The 15,868-nt window shown below is 48.3% G+C and overlaps 1 protein-coding gene across 2 annotated transcripts; it reads right to left on the bottom strand.

The window, feature by feature from the left end:
* Positions 1-8,242: 8,242 nt before the first annotated feature.
* On the bottom strand, positions 8,243-15,241 carry CPXM1 (carboxypeptidase X, M14 family member 1). 2 transcript variants are annotated; one of them, XM_061436727.1, is made up of 14 exons: positions 14,399-15,238; positions 12,954-13,115; positions 12,691-12,800; positions 12,458-12,597; positions 12,262-12,352; positions 11,548-11,698; positions 11,375-11,463; positions 10,932-11,055; positions 10,648-10,844; positions 10,381-10,560; positions 10,014-10,311; positions 9,464-9,603; positions 8,722-8,824; positions 8,243-8,621 (listed from the first exon to the last, which is right to left on the bottom strand). In XM_061436727.1, the coding sequence occupies exons 1-14, from the start codon at positions 14,829-14,831 to the stop codon at positions 8,380-8,382; spliced, it is 2,460 nt and encodes an 819-aa protein (XP_061292711.1). In that variant the 5' UTR covers positions 14,832-15,238; the 3' UTR covers positions 8,243-8,379. The 2 variants fall into 2 exon arrangements, with proteins under 2 accessions (XP_061292711.1, XP_061292712.1); XM_061436728.1 differs by lacking the exons at positions 11,375-11,463; positions 11,548-11,698 and having other exon boundaries at positions 14,399-15,241.
* Between the last annotated feature and the right edge of the window lie 627 nt (positions 15,242-15,868).

Below are 15,868 nucleotides of genomic sequence, written 5' to 3'. Positions count from 1 at the left end.
CAAACTGTGGAAAACTCTTAAATAGATGGGAATAGCAGACCACCTGACCCACCTCCTGAGAAATCCGTATGAAGGTCAAGAAGCAACAGTTAGAACTGGACATGAAACAACAAACTGGTTCCAAATCAGGAAAAGAATATGTCAAAGTTGTATATTGTCACCCTCCTTATTTAACTTATATGCAGACTACATCATGAGAAATGCTGGGCTGGATGAAGCACAAGCTGGAATCAAGATTGCCGGGAGAAATATCAATAGCCTCAGATATGCAGATGACACCACTGTTATGGCAGAAAGCGAAGAACTTAAAAGCCTCTTGATGAAAGTGAAAGAGGAGAGTGAAAAAGCTGGCTTAAAACTCAACATTCAGAAAACTAAGATCATGGCATCCAGTCCCATCACTTCATGGCAAATAGATGGGGAAACAGTGGAAACTGTGTCAGACTTTATTTATTTGGGCTCCAAAATCACTGCAGATGGTGACCGCAGCCATGAAATTAAAAGACGCTTACTCCTTGGAAGAAAAGCTATGACCAGCCTAGACAGCATATTAAAAAGCAGAGGCATTACTTTGCCAACAAAGGTCTGTCTAATCAAGGCTATGGTTTTTCCAGTAGTCATGTATGGATGTGAGATTTAGACTATAAAGTTGACCACCAAAGAATTGATGCTTTTGAACTGTGGTGTTAGAGAAGACTCCTGAGAGTCCCTTGGACTGCAAGGAGATCCAACCACTCCATCCTAAAGGAAATCAGTCCTGAATATTAATTGGAAGGACTGATGCTGAATCTGAAACTCCAATACTTTGGCCACCTGATGCGAAAAACTGACTCATTGGAAAAGTCCCTGATGCTGGGAAAGATTAAAGGTGGGAGAAGGGGAAAACAGAGGATGAGATGGTTGGATGGCATCACTCACTTGATGGACATAAGTTTGAGTAAGCTCCAGGAGTTGGCAATGGACAGAGAAGGCTGGCGTGCTGCAGTTCATGGGGTCAAAAAGAGTCGGACATGACTGAGTGACTGAACTGAATATTTATCACTGTAATCACTTTTAAATGCACAGTTGGTGGCATCAGGTACATTCACAGAGGTGTAATGCTAGAAATATTTATCTATTGGGTTATCCAAAAGATTCATTCTTTCTTTTTTCCTGTAAGATGACTCTAGTAGTGCTCAGATGCCATCTAAAAAGGCATCTGAAATGCAAAACAAAAATTGTGCAGTGTATGGAGAAGGTGCTATGATAGATCAAAAGTGTTTGAAAGTGGTTTGCGGGGCTTCCCTGGTGGCTCAGTAGTAAAGAATCTGCCTAATAATACAGGAGATGCAGGTTTGATCCCTGATCCAGGAGGATCCCATATGCTGCAGAGAAGCTCAACCCGTGCCCTACGACTATTGAACCTGTGCTCTAGGAGCTGTAACTACTGCAGCCCATATACCCTAGAGCTCATGTTTCACAATAAGAGAAGCTACCACACCAGAACTAGAGAGTAGCCCCCACTAGCTGCAACTAGATAAAAGCTCACACAACAAGGAAGACCCAGCACAGCCAAAAATAAATAGATAAGTAGGTAAAATTATTTTTTAAGTGGTTTGCAAAGTTTCATGCTGGTGATTTGTCTCTGGACGTTGCTCGATGATAGGGTAGACCAGTTGAAGTTGATAAGGATCAGATTGAAGCAGTAATTGAGAACAATCAATGTTATACCACATGGGAGATAGCTGGCATACTCAAAATATGCATATCAAGCACTGAACATCATTTGCACCAGCTTTGTTATGCTAATCACTTTGATGTTTGGGTTCCACATAAGTTAAGTGAAAAAAACCTTCTTGACCTTATTTCCATCTCTGATTCACTACTTAAATGTAATGAAAATGTTCCATTTTTCAAACAAATAGTGACAGGTGATGAGAAGTGAATACTGTGCAATAATGTGGAATGGAAGAGATTGTGAAGCAAAAGAAATGAACCACCACCAACAGAAGACCGAAGACTGGTCTTCATCCAAAGAAGGTGATGTTGTGTATATGGTGGGATTGGAAAGGAGTCCTCTATTATGAGCTCCTTCCAGAAAACCAAACGATAAATTCCAACTGCTCCCAATCAGACCAACCGAAAGCAGCACTTGACGAAAAGCCTCCGGAATTAGTCAACAAAAAACGCATAATCTTCCATCCAAGTAATGCAAGTCCGAATGTTTCTTTGATTGCCAGGCAAAAACTGTTACAGCTTGCCTAGGAAGGTCTGATTCATCCCCTGTATTCACCAGACATTGCACCTTTGGATTTCCATTTATTTCAGTCTTTACAAAATTCTCTTAGTGGAAAAAATTTCGATTCCCTGAAAGACTGTAAAAGGCACCTGGGATAGTTCTTTGCTCAAATAGATAAAAAAATTTTGGGGAAGATGAAATTATGAAGTTGCCTGGAAAATGGCAGAAGGTAGTGGAACAACACAGTAATATGTTATTCAATAAAGTTCTTGGTGAAAAGGAAAAATGTGTCTTTCATTTTTACTTTAAAACTGAAGGAACTTTTTGGCCAACCCAATATTTCCAGAACTTTTTCATCATCCCAAACAGAAACATGTATGCATTAAGTTATAGGTCCCCATTCCCCTTACCCCCAATCCTTGGTAATCTCTATTCTTTTTTTCTTTAAAATTTTTACTAATTTTTATACACTTTTTAAAGGTATTCCATTTACAGATATACAAAATATTGACCAATTCCCCCATGTTGTACAATACATCCTTGAGAATATTTCACACCTAACAGTTCATACCCTTCACTTCCCCACACCTGTAATGCCCCTCCCTCCTCGACGGTAGCCAGTTTGCTCTCGGTATCTCTGAGCCTGCTTTTTTTATGTCATATTCACTAGTTCATTATATATTTTTTTAGATTCCACATGTAAGTGATATCACATAGTATTTATCTTTCTCTGACCTGTTTCACTTCACATAAAGCCCTCCAAGACCAACTGTGTTTCTGCAAATGGCAAAATTTTGTTCTTTTTTATGGCTGAGTAGTATTCTACAATATGTATACATACCAAATCTTCTTTATCCATTCATCTGTTGACAAACACAGTTTGGTTTCATGTTTTGGCAATTGTAAATAATGCTGCTATGAACACTTTGGTGCAAGTATCTTTACCTACAGCTGGTTCATGTTGAGGTTTGATGGAAAACAACAAAATTCTGTAAAGCAATTATCCTTCAGTACAAAAATAAAAAAAGAAAAGATAATTTTGGGGTTTTTTGGATATATACCCAGGAGTGGAAATGCTGGGTCATATAGTAGTTCTATTTTCAGTTTTTTGAGAAACCTCCATAACACTTCCCACAGTGGCTGCGCCAATTTACTTTTCCACCAGCAGTGGGATGGTTCGCTTTTCTCCACTTCCTCACCAACATTTGTTATTTGTGTTGTGTGTGTGTGTGTGTGTGTGTTCTTCTTGATGACAGCCATTCTGGCAAATGTGAGGTGATAGCTCATTGTGGTTTTGATTTGTATTTCTCTGATGATTAGCAACAGTGAGCATTTTTCCATATGCGAGTTGGCCATCTTCATTTCTTCTTTGGAAAAATGTTTATTCAGTTCTTCTGCCCATTTCTAAAAATTATTTATTTTTAATTAAGGATAATTGTTTTACTTTCCATTTTTTCAATATTTATTTTTACTTAACTTCGGTGCCAGGTCTTAGTTGCAGCACTCAGGATCGATTTACTGCAGCATTTGGACTCTCAGCTGCAGCATGTGGGATCTAGTTCCCTGACCAGGGATGGAACCCAGAGCCCCTGCGCCGGGACCTGGGAATCTTAGCAACTGCAACAGCAGGAAAGTTTTGTCTTCCTTTTTTTCTTATCAGGTTGTTAATGAGGTAACCTCTATTCTACTTTCTGTCTCTATAAATTTACCTGTTCTGGTAACTTCTATAAGAATTATATAGAAACATATAATATTTGTCCTCTTATGCGTGGCATATTTCACTTAACATGCTTTTTGTTAATGAGTTTTGTCTTTATTGACACATATCAGAATTTCATCCTTTTTATGGCTGAGTAATATTCTATTGTGTATTTACTACATTTTGCTTATTCATTCATTTTTTGATGGACACAGATTGTGTCTGCCTTTTTGGCTATTGTGAATAATGCTGCTATGAACATTCATGTATACATATTTGTTTGAGTTCCTGCTTTAAATTTTTTTTGGATATATACCTAAAAGTGGAATTACTAAGTCATTTGGCAGTTCTATATTTAACTTTTAGAAGAACCACTAAACTCTTTTCCACAACAGCTGTAACATTTTACATTCCCACTAGCAATATACAAAGGTTCCAATTTCTCAACATCATTGCCAAAACTTATTTTCTACTTTATTGATGATAATAGCCATCCTAATGGGTGTGAAGGGCTATCTTGTTGTGGTTTTGATTTGCATTTCCCTGATGACTAATGATGTTGAGCATCTTTTCATGTACTTATTGGCCATTTGTGTATCTTCTTTGAAGAAATGTATTCAAGTCCTTGGAGAAGGAAATGGCAACCCACTCCAGTATTCTTGCCTGGAGAATCCCATGAATAGAGGAGCCTGGCAGGCTACAGTCCATGGGATGGCAAGAGTTGGACATGACTTAGTGACTAAACCATCACCACCACCATTCAAGTCCTTTGCCCATTTTTGAATTAGTTTTGCTGTTGAGTTGTAGGGGTTCTTTATGTATTCTGTATATTTAAGTTTCTGTAAATATTTTCTCCCATTCTTTGTGTTATCTTTTCAGTCTTTTGCAGTGTTCTTTGATGTACAAAAGTTTTAAATTATGACAAAATCTAATTTATCTATTTTTATTTTGTTGCCTGTGCTTTATCATATCCAATAAATCACTGACAAACCCAACGTCATGAAGATTTCCCTGTTTTCTTCTAGTTTTATAGTTTTAGCTGTTAAGTTAGATTTTTTATCCTTTTTTAAATAATATTTATTATTTATTTATTGGCTGCATTGGGTCTTTGTTGCTGAGTACAGGCTTTCTCTAGTTTCAGTGAGCAGGGGCTACTCTTTGTTGAAGTGCACAAGCTTCTCACTGCTGAGGCTTCTTTTGTTGCAGAGCACAGGCTACTCAGCAGTTGTGGCGCACGGGCCTAGTTGTCCCAAGGCATGTAGGATCTTCCCGGACCAGGGATCAAACCCATGTCCACTGCATTGGGGGTGGATTCCTAACCAGTGGATCACCAGGAAAGTCTGAGATTTTTTTAAAATCAATTTTTAGGTAATTTGTGTATATAATATAAGATAAGGATCCAACTTCATTTTTTTGCATGTGCAAACTACCCGATTATAAAATGTATCATAAAGCTACAAAGGTCAAGACAGTGTGATACTGTGATATTGGTGAAAGAATAGATACATACCAATGCAAAAGACTAAAAATTCCAGAAATAGACCCACACAAATAAGGTCAACAGATTTTTAATAAAGGTATAAAGGCATTTCAATGGAGAAAGAACAGTCTTTCCACCAAAAGGTGCTATAAAAAACTGGACTTCCATATGCAAAAAAAAAAAAAAGATTTATATCTCATATATATATAAATTAACTCAAAGGGATCATAAACCTAAATGTGATATGCAAAACTGTAAAACTCTTAGAAGGAAATATAGGGAAATATCTTCATGATTTTTGGTTGGTCAAAGAATTCTCATATAGGACACAAAAAGAACCATCTACAAAAGAAAAAACTGATAAACTAAACTTTATCAAAATGTAAAACTTCTCTGCAAAGAACACTAGCAAAAGAATTAAAAGATGAAGCAAGAGATTGGAGATAAAATTTGCAAGTCATTTGTCAGATAAAGGGTTTATATCCAACTCTCAAAACTCAAAAATAAGAAAATAAATCGCCTAGATTTTTAAATGGAAAAATAACTATTTTCTTGGTCTCTTATACAGGACGCTTTTCTCCTGCTGCTTTGAAGATTCTCTCTTTAGGCTTCCCTGGTGGCTCAGTGGTAAAGAATCCACCTGCAAATGCAGGAGACACGGGTTTGATCCCAGAAAGATTCCACATACCGCTGAGTAACATGTGCAAGGATTTCCCTGTAGTATATAATGTTTCCCCAGGAACGCCTTCAGTTTTACTAGATTGTGCATCTTCGTATTTCATGTATGTCAAGTGTAATGCAACGACAAATGGTACAGACACAAACAAGGTTTAGGGTTAGGACTGGAGGGAACTTCTTAGCAAGGAGCTAAGATCATGCATACAGTGCCTCAAAGTTCCATTATACAAAAGATGGCTTGCTAGGCCAGGAAGGGCTGATCTTGCTGTTAGAAGAGCAGGAGAGAGGCCCCTTGGCTCCTGCCACTTGGCATATATATGAGGAGAGTAGACGGCACCTTAGAATCCCTTGACCACTACATAACAGAGGGAGTTCTCTGGCCAGGGAAATGTCTTGCTAGAGGTGGGGGAAAGCCAGAGATGGAGTTCACATGCCATTTCAGTTATGCTGAACTAGCTGTTCCTAGGGTACCCAAGAGAGAAGGGAAAAGATTCACTGGAAATGTTCAGCCTGGGTGTGTTCAGTTATGTGATTATATAATATCCCCTTCTGTTTCTGTTAACTTTCTTTGCCCTGAAAGAAATTTCAGGGCAAAGTTTCTTCATCTGCTTTTTCTTTAACTTTCTTTGTCTACTATTAAGATAGCCACTCCTGCTTTCCTTTGATTAATATTTGCATGATATATCTTTTTTTTATCCTTTTACTTTCAAAGTGCATATATCTTTACACCTGAAATGTTTGTTGTAATATACGGTTGAGTCATTCACTGTGCCAATAAGTTGTCCACTTATGTGTACTTTTCATTATATATATTAAACTTATAAAACTAATTTTTTAAAAACATTTTGCTGCACAGGAAGCATTAGAGGTGGGGAGAAAAGGAGCAGGGAGATGGGAGGTGTGGCACTAAATCCCTCGTGGTGATCTGAGATTGAAAATGAGAGAGGGACAGAGACAAGGACAATGCAACAGCCCATCACTAGGTAAAGGTTACACAATAGGCTACATGGATATCTTTGTGGCATATTTTGCTTGTTAGTATTTCCCCCATTCCTGCCCTTGCAAGCTGTCCTTTGAATTGCCGGGGGCTTAGGAGCCTGGAAACTACATTTTGTGGGCTCCTTTGCAAACTAGGTTACAGCTAGATTGGACTGCACAGTGGACTTCATATGTTGGAGATAGAAAGCAGAATGAAGGAGGAAATCTTTCTGTCTCCAGCCACAGCAGGCGACCACAGGTGATCACAGCTGGCTATTGGTGGCCACAGGTGGTGGTGGGTCCAGTACCAAATACAGGCTTATAAATCCAGATCAAGGATATTATCAGCTTCTTGATTTCTAAGTAGAACTCCCTTGTCCCTTTTTTTCATCCAGCTCTTTCAACATCTCTATATCCAAGGTCCAGCATTAAATTCCCTTCTTCTTGAAATACCTTGAATGGACATGAGTTTGAACAAGCTCCGGGAGTTGGTGATGGACAATAAGTCTGACATGCTACAGTCCACGGGGTCACAGAGTTGGACACGCATGAGTGACTGAACTGAACTACCTGCAGTTGGTTGTTTTTCTGGCAAGACACTGACTGATGCACAACTTCTCCTTGTCTGAAAGAAACAAATCGCATCCCATCATTTATCAGCATTCTCCAGAAGGGCTGGTGAAGCAAACCCAAATGCTCTCGGCTATGCTCTCTTTGCTTTTCTCCCTGGAGCTCTCCCTGTCCGGGCCCCCACACCACCTCCCATCTACACTTTGAGAACTGTCACCTCTACTGCATCCTGATTGACACTCAGTGCTGTATTCCACTCCCATGTGTGCAACTCCCCTGTCTCCGCTCCCACAGCAGCCAGCCTCCACCTGGCACGTCTGTCCCCTCTCTCTATTGGGAGCCCCGGGAGGTTGAGAAGCAGTGTTTACCCTTGACTCCTTGCATGGCTGGCACTGAGGAGGTGCTTACAGAATGTTTCACAGCACCAAGTGTCACCTGCCACAGAAGCTGATGGGTTGATGGGATGAGCTGCTCTGCCAAGCCCTAGTTCGGGAAGAACCCAGGTGGGATCCTCTTTCCAAACTATTTTTCCAGAAGTTAACTGATGAGAGTAGCCAAGTGTTTGCAGAATAAGATCAGGGAAGAGGATCTGGGACATAGAGACCACAGGAAGACCGGCTGAGGTGCCAACTAGCTTTAATGAGCCCAAGCACCTTTCCCCTACACCCTGTCCTCCCCTCCCCACTCAGTGACCCCTCCTCCAGTTCTGGACAGGTCCAGCCTGCCCAAGCCTCTGGGGCTGTTCAGCTGGAGGTGTTAATTCTTCTGTCCCCTCAGCCGTTCCAGCCGCCTCCGAAGATCCGGGGGCACCTTGGCCCCAGCTGCCAGCAGCTCTCGAAGTCTCTGTTTGGGAGTCTTGGTGAGGCGGAAATTGCAGGGCACAGGGCCCTCTTCAAAGGTGACCCGGCAGCTCCGTGTCACTGTGTGGTAGCCCTCTGCGCTGGCGGTCACCATGTAGTCCCCTGGGGTCAGCAGGCGCCAATAATCCCCGCCCCATGCTGAGAGAAGTGAAGGGCAAGATCAGCGTCCAGTGGCCTGCAGCTTTTGACCTGGTTAATGCCTCCCACACTGCCCCTATCCCCTCCCCCACGCACCCACCTGTTGTTACATCATGGTTAATCCCATCTACAGAAATGACGGCATCAGCAATCCCAAGCTCTGTGTCTTTGTCCCTCACAACTCCAGCAATGCCCATGCGCACCTGTGCAGGAAAAGGTTATCAAAATACCTTTGCTTCCACGACCAGTTTATTTTCTGGCTCTGTATCCTACAAATTTGATAGAGGTGCTGCATCTACTCTGTTCCTAGGTGACAATACTCTGGTGGAAGTATCTCCTGACTGATAAATGGCATCTGGACCAAGACAAATATAAACACCTGGCAGGAGGGCGTATCTTTGGGCTTTCCCCGAGTTCACTGATTCTCGTTATGGGCTTGTCTTTTAGAATCTTTGGAAACTATACTTACGGAGTTGTTCCAAGGGACATGAGTTCCTGCGGAAAGTGAAGAGTCTATGCCAGGGTACTTCCTGCACTTGCATAATCAGTCTTTTCTGAGAACAGCTCTGGGTCTGTTCCATGGACACTGCCTGGAGTGCAGTCAGGTCCACTCCCACTCTCCAACAATGTCTGACACCACCCTGCTGGCAAACTCTGCTTCCTATCCTGTATCCCTCCAAGGCAGTCTGATGCCAAGTGAGTGTGACCCATGGCACTGGTGAGTCAGAATGGCTCAGCCTGACCTCAGGAGACCTCCCTGTTGGGAGATGTGTCCAACACGGAGAACAGACCAGTCAGCAGTGACTCGGGCAGGTGGAGAGTGGGGGAAATTCAGATCCAACCTGTTCCAGGTAGGTGAGAAGGGCATCTTTGTTGTTTTCCCACTCCTGGGGCAGCTCGTTCTCATGAGGGAATTTGTCACAGGACAGCTCCACAGTGACCTCAAAGCAGTTGGTGTGTAGGTAGCTGAAGTCATTCATGCCTAGGGGTACCACAGACACTGGAGCCTAAGCAGGCGGGACGGGAGCCCTGCCCTCCCAGCGCCCTCCTCTGGGAGACACTTCCTGGTGACAACTAACACTGGCGCTGTATGTGAGAGCAGACTGTCTCATTGGGGCAGGGTGATGGGGATGGGGCTAGAGCTTCCCTGATGGCTCAGCTGGTAAAGAATCTGCCTGCAATGCAGGAGACCCAGGTTTGATTACCAGGTCAGGAAGATTCCCTGGAGAAGGGAATGGCAACCCACTCCAGTATTCTTGCCTGGAGAATTTCAAGGACGGAGGAGCCTGGCGGGCTACAGTCCATGGGTTGCAGAGTCAGACACAACTAAGTGACTAACACTTTTTTTTTCACTTTTATGGGAATGGGATAACCCCACCCTCGGGCACATACTCCCAGGAACTGTGTGCCAGTCAGCCCCGTTGATGATGCTGCCGTACAGGGAGAAGTCCTGGCTGTGGCAGGGTCGTCGATCTGGGTCCTGCATGGCCCGATTAGTGCCCGCATAGACAGTGCTGAGCCAGCGAAACACAGCCTCATCCGGGGTGGGCGTGAGTTCACGGGCAGCCCACGGAGTCCGAGTCATGTCGAAGGGGTAGGATACCACGAGCTCACCCCCGTGGAGGTTGGCACTTAGCACAAAAGGGATCCGCTGCATCCACTTGATCACTGCCCATGTTTCAGGAGCCACCTGGACAAGGGCAGGTCAGGGGAGTGGGAGACAGAGACAAAGGCCCCCGGGGTGGTCCAGAATACTCACAGTGGCATTGGGCAGAGTGTAGTAAGTGGGCAGTGGCAGGTGATGGTTGGGGACAGTGTCAGGTACCAGCCCTTCATCTTCTGCTTCCCACAGTGGTGTGTTGAGATCAGCAAAATTATGGTTAAGATCAATGCCCTGATGGTTCCAGCGGCCCTCTGCCCAGCCCACCAGCTCTGAGCCCTGCCGGGGAGGAAGTCTGTTCAAGCGAAGCAGGCTCCAGGCACCATGGCAGAAGGAGCAGGCTGGCCCTCAGGCCAAGTGGCCTACCCGGCGGAAGGCAGTCTCGTAGCCATCAGGATTCATGGAGGGCAGCAGGTGAATGCGCGTCTCGGTGAGCAGCCGGGTCACCCTCGGGTCCCCTCTCAGGAACTCATGACACAGGAACTGCATTAGAAGCAGGAGCAACTCCCGCCCCAAGGCCTCATTCCCATGCATGCCGGCCACATAGCGCACCTCAGGCTCTCCTGGGAACAAACAGGGGCTTGCAGCTGGCTCATGCACCTGCCCCTCCCTGCTGCTGTGCCCACCTCTCCCACCCCACGTGCCAGTACCCAGCTCATGCTCCCCGGGCTGGTCCGACATTTCCATCACATACAGCTTCAAGCCCTGGTGGCTCTTCCCGATGCTGTAGATGCGGGTGATGTTGGGGCACTGTTCGTTCACTTGCTTCATCAGCTGGGGGGTGAATGTAGCATGGTGAGGGGCATGGGAGGAGCAGACCCAGGGCTCAGACCACACGAGGCCACGGAAGGACTTCAAAAGTTTGCGAGGGCCCATACGATGGGTACACCATGGCACAGTACAGGAGGGGGCAGCAGCCATGGAAGGAACGGTCAGAATAAGAGAAGCACCAAAGCAAGGGAAATCGTGGAAGTTTAGGGGTCAAAAGGAGGGTGAGATGGAGGGGGACATGAGAGCAATCATAGCAAGTTATGCCCTGATGGGCAGGAGACCTGAGATGAGCAGATCCTTCCTCCTGGGTCATAGGGGTTACCTTCCTCATGGCTTTATAATCATGATGCCGGAAGTCTAGTGAGTCGGAGGATCCCAGCATGGGAACCTCAGGGAATAGACCATTGGGATCTGGTAGAGGATGAATTCACAGTAAATGGTGAGTTCCCAGGGGAGGGTGTGCCCTGCCCATCTAACCCTTGTCTTTCTCCCCACCTGAGACCGGGCAGGCCAGGATCTCTGCCCGGAGGCAAGAGGCACCTCCCTGGAGCCAGGTCTGGGGCAGCAGGCGAATGAAACGGGCCACCTGGGGCTCAGGCAGGAGATTTAGCACTGGTGTCTCTGGATCTGAATTGGCAGGAAATACCTGAGGGCATCAAGTCCTTTGTAAGGGCCGCTTGAACCCTAGCAGCCTGGCTCAGGGCCCAGGAAGATGCTCAGGCCTACGAGCTCAATGAAAAACCCACCCTAGTGGGCTCAGCTAGACACTTGCTCGCTGTGTCAAACACAGATCGCTGCCCACATCCTTTGCCAACAGGCAGCCCTAGGCAGCCATACTTTCCAGTTTAGTCACAGCTCATTAGACCAATATGGCCATGTGACTCAGGAGCAGGCAATCCTGAAGCTGGCCAGGATCCCACACTGTAGCCTGAGGAGATGAGAAGTGATGCAAGGAACCCCATCGCCAGAAGGGGTGTTCCAGCAGGAAGCTGTGGCATGAGGAAGTATTTGGGAAGGATGCGGGCATGGTCCAAAGCAACCTGGCTCCTGAGACTGTCTGCCGGGTGCCACCCATCCTTTCTCCTGGGATGCCCAAGTGGGCACCTGTGTCCTGTCCTCAGAGGAGTCCAAGCCCAGCCCAGCACCCTACAGTGGGCCAGGAGCCCAACTCCCAGCACAGAGGGCCCCAGCCACCATGGGACTTCTCACCGCATCCATCCCGCTGCTGCGATTCTTACTCCCCCACCAGGTCCGACTGTCATTGCTGAACTGGACTTTGTATGAAGTGACCCAGTCATATCTGGCAGGAAAGGTGGGCAGAGATCATGGGTGGCCCCCGAGCCTCCCACACCAGTCCTCCTGAGTCTGCCCATAACTTCCCTGGCCTGGAGCTGTCCTGCCTCACCTCCAGATGGAGTTCCTGCCCTGTGTGATAATGCCCGAGAAGCGGGTGGGGTGCCTAGCATCCACCTGAAGCCATGGCTCGGCATCCTGCTGCTCGGCACACCAGGCCCCATCAAAAAGATCACCATCTTCCAGGCCTGACTGTGGGCACAGGACGCAGCAATCAGAACCGGGTAGGCCTTAAGGGAAGGTGGGAAGGGCAGGGAAGAAGGTCCTAGGGGTTGCCTTGCTGACCTGGATGTTGAGCCGTCCTCTGTGTGGTCCAAGACCAAAGGATTGGCTACTAGATGCATCGAGCTGGTTATCTGAAACTCGCAGGGACTCTAGGCCCAAAGGGGGACAGTCTGGGACAGGGACAAAGCAGTAAGTTGGGAAAAGAGAAACAGTGGTCAGGGCAAGTGGAAAGCTGAACCCACACTTGCCCGTGTGGCCAAGAGCTACATTAGTTCATGTCCCAGAGACTGCAAGTCTGGGCAAGGCCCTTGGAGTGGTGGTACCTGGTTCTTGCTTCTCAGGGAGGTCAAGGGTCCCTGAAGGGCTGGTGGTCACTGAAGGCCTGGCAGTCACTGGGGGTGTGGGGCGAGTTAGCTTCTTTCGCTTCTTCATGACGATCTTTTTCTTCTTGATGACTCGAATCCGGACATGCTGTTCTGAAGTCCCTGGAGACCCAAGAGGCAGAGAAGCAGGGAAGGAAATGATGGCAGGAAACCTCAAATGGAGAGGTCTACCACCCTAAGAAAACCTACAAGTTCACAGGAGGCCCCACCACATGTATCCAAGGACCTTAGCATGGACTTTAAGGCCCTCAGTCTGACCCCAACCTACTGTTCCAGCCACTTCCTTGATTCCTTCTCCCCTCTGATGTGACATTGCCACTAGGAACTACTTGCTTGCTCCAAAGAGCTGAAGTTGGTTCTTTAACTCCTTCTTTGCCTGGCTGTCCCCTTTCCTATCATATATCCACCACCTTTGACTTTATTTTCGAATTCCCATTCTTTATTCACATCTCAGTCCAGATGCACTTCAGGGAGCCTTCCTTAGCTCCAGGCTCAGTCTCATGCCCCCAAAGCCTCTGTGCCACTTCCATCACTGTGCTGAGAGGTCCTGTCCTCAAACCCATGTCTGTCCAGGTGTTCAGGCTTTCCAGAGTTGGACCCCTGCCCTGCCTGCCCTTCAGTATAAAGCATTCATTGCACAGGCCAGATGCCACTGGTTCCCCACTGAGATCCACAGCTGCCCCCCCTCCCCCCAACACACACACTGTACATAACTGTCAGGGATTGGTACCTTTGCACACACTGTTTCCCTCTTGGCTGCCCTCCTCTTCAGCTCTTCCTAATTCAGAGCTACCTTTCAGAACCAGTTCCACCTGCCTCTCCCAAGAAGCCCTCCGAGGTTGCCAATCCTCGTGCCTTCCTCCTCTCTATTGCCACATATGAGAAGCTGGGAAGTCCGGCAGCCTTCCCAGTCCCCACCCCAGGCAGAGCCGCGTCCCTCCAGGGCACCTGGCAGAGAGCGCTTCCTCCCTTCCTCTGTTCTTTTCCTTTCAGCCGCTGGCTCAAGCCCACACAGTCTTGCTCTGCACCCTCCTCGGTGTCTTTGCACCTCTCTCTACCCTCCTCCTGGCTCTAGCCTCAGTTTCCCCATCCGAGAAACAGGAAGGTTTGGGGCTGGAAGAGGCAGCATCCCACTGGCTCCTGTCCCAGGACTGCTGACTTGGTCTGGCCGGGAACTAGGGCTGCTGAGTCAGCAGCCATTGTACCGCGCAGGGAGTGTGTGCGCGTGGGGCAGGGTCGCCACCCAGGCGCTAGGCAGAGTGCGGCGTGTGTGGCGTGTGTGAGGTGTGTGCGCGCGTGCTGGGGAGGGGTCGCCACATGGGGGTCGGAAGAGTGGGACAACCGATTAGCGGGAGAAGCGGGCATTGGGTAGGACGGAAGCTCACCGTTCTCCTTCCCCGCGGACGGCTGTGCCGGGCTGCTATGGGGGGTCGGGACCGGGACCTTGGTGGTCGCGGGCGACGCCAGGCCCAGCACGGAGGTGCTGGGCGCCCCTAAACCCACATCGACGGCAGGCGCGAAGGTGGCCAAGGCGAGCAGGAGACCCCACATGGCGGGGTCCAAGGCGCGGACGCACTGGGCTCGCGGTGGCCGGTGGGTTCGCCTCTTCCTGCTGGGGCTCTGGAGCCCCCCGCCCCTTCCTGCCGCCGCTGCACGCCCGCCCACAGCCCGCTCGCTGGCCTCGGACCCCGGGAGCCGAGGGGTTGGGAAGGGAGGGGAAGGGAAGGAGGGAAGGGAGGAGGAAGGGGAGGGCCCAGGCCGGCCGCCCCGGGTCTCCGCACCCACCGACTCTGCCCTCATCTCCGCTCCCCCCAGCATACCCCCTCGAGCTCACCCGCCTCGCTCGGGCTCTGCCCTTTACCGTCGGCAAAGGCCCCAGGCACCCTGGATTCCACTCAGTCCTGTGAGCCCGTCCCACAGTGGGCACCTACTGTGTACCATGCCCGGCGCCGGGCACATTACCCGTGGCCTACAATCAAACCTTGTCTCACAAACTGGTAAACTGAGGCTTAGAACGGCGAATTGACAGTTTAGGTAGCAAAGCCGAGAATTTGGGGGCGGAAACTACAACCCGGGAGGGAAATCTGTCCAGAGCCAGAACCCCCTGCCAGGAAGGTTGGGACGGAAAGAGGCTGAGGGGAAACTGAGGCGGAGGCAGGGTTACGGGGTGGGGGAGGGCTGGAATCTTTCTGAAGGACACCGAGGGGCCCCGCCAGAGGCTATGCTTCCCATCCCCCACCCCGGCGCCCGGCCTCTCTGCTCTTTTCGTTTCCCTAGCCTCCCCTCCTCCGGCTGCCACGTTCCGGGGTTACATAACCCGAGTAGAGAAGACCGAGTCGATACCCGGCGGGCTGAGGCCCGGGGAAGGGGGGAGGGAGAGACTTGATGCGCATCCTGCCCTGCCCCACCCCAAGCTTTTCTGGGAGCCCGCAGCCCTGGGTCTCTGTCTTCGGGACCACCTCGGATTCCGGGATTCCAGAGCGTAGGACCCTCCCCATGCCTCTGCGAGGCCCCCTTTGGCTCCCCATTCCAGGGTCGCCTCCCCAGCGGGAAGGAATTCGTTCTCTGTGCGCCTCTGGCCGGTGTTTTACCATTGCAAGGATCCTGCCAGGGATACACTGCCATCCCCAAGTAAGATGCAGTGCCCAGAGGTGACCGGGAAAACTCTAGAGTGTGGTAGGATATGGGGGGTGGGGGGATGTTGTGGGGAGGGGCTTGAGCAAATGTTTTCTGCAAGATCACTACCCATATGAACAATTTGAATTACCTCATCGGCGTGTCAGCACCCATCTTGCCAGATCTCTCCAAAGAAATATGCGCTCCCGGAACTGAGACCCACCCTCAGTAACAACCCC

Source organism: Bos javanicus, chromosome 13 (genome assembly GCF_032452875.1).
Source record: "Bos javanicus breed banteng chromosome 13, ARS-OSU_banteng_1.0, whole genome shotgun sequence".
NCBI lineage: Eukaryota > Metazoa > Chordata > Mammalia > Artiodactyla > Bovidae > Bos > Bos javanicus.
Note: the sequence above shows the minus strand (reverse complement) of the source record. Positions and strands in the feature narration are given on the sequence as shown.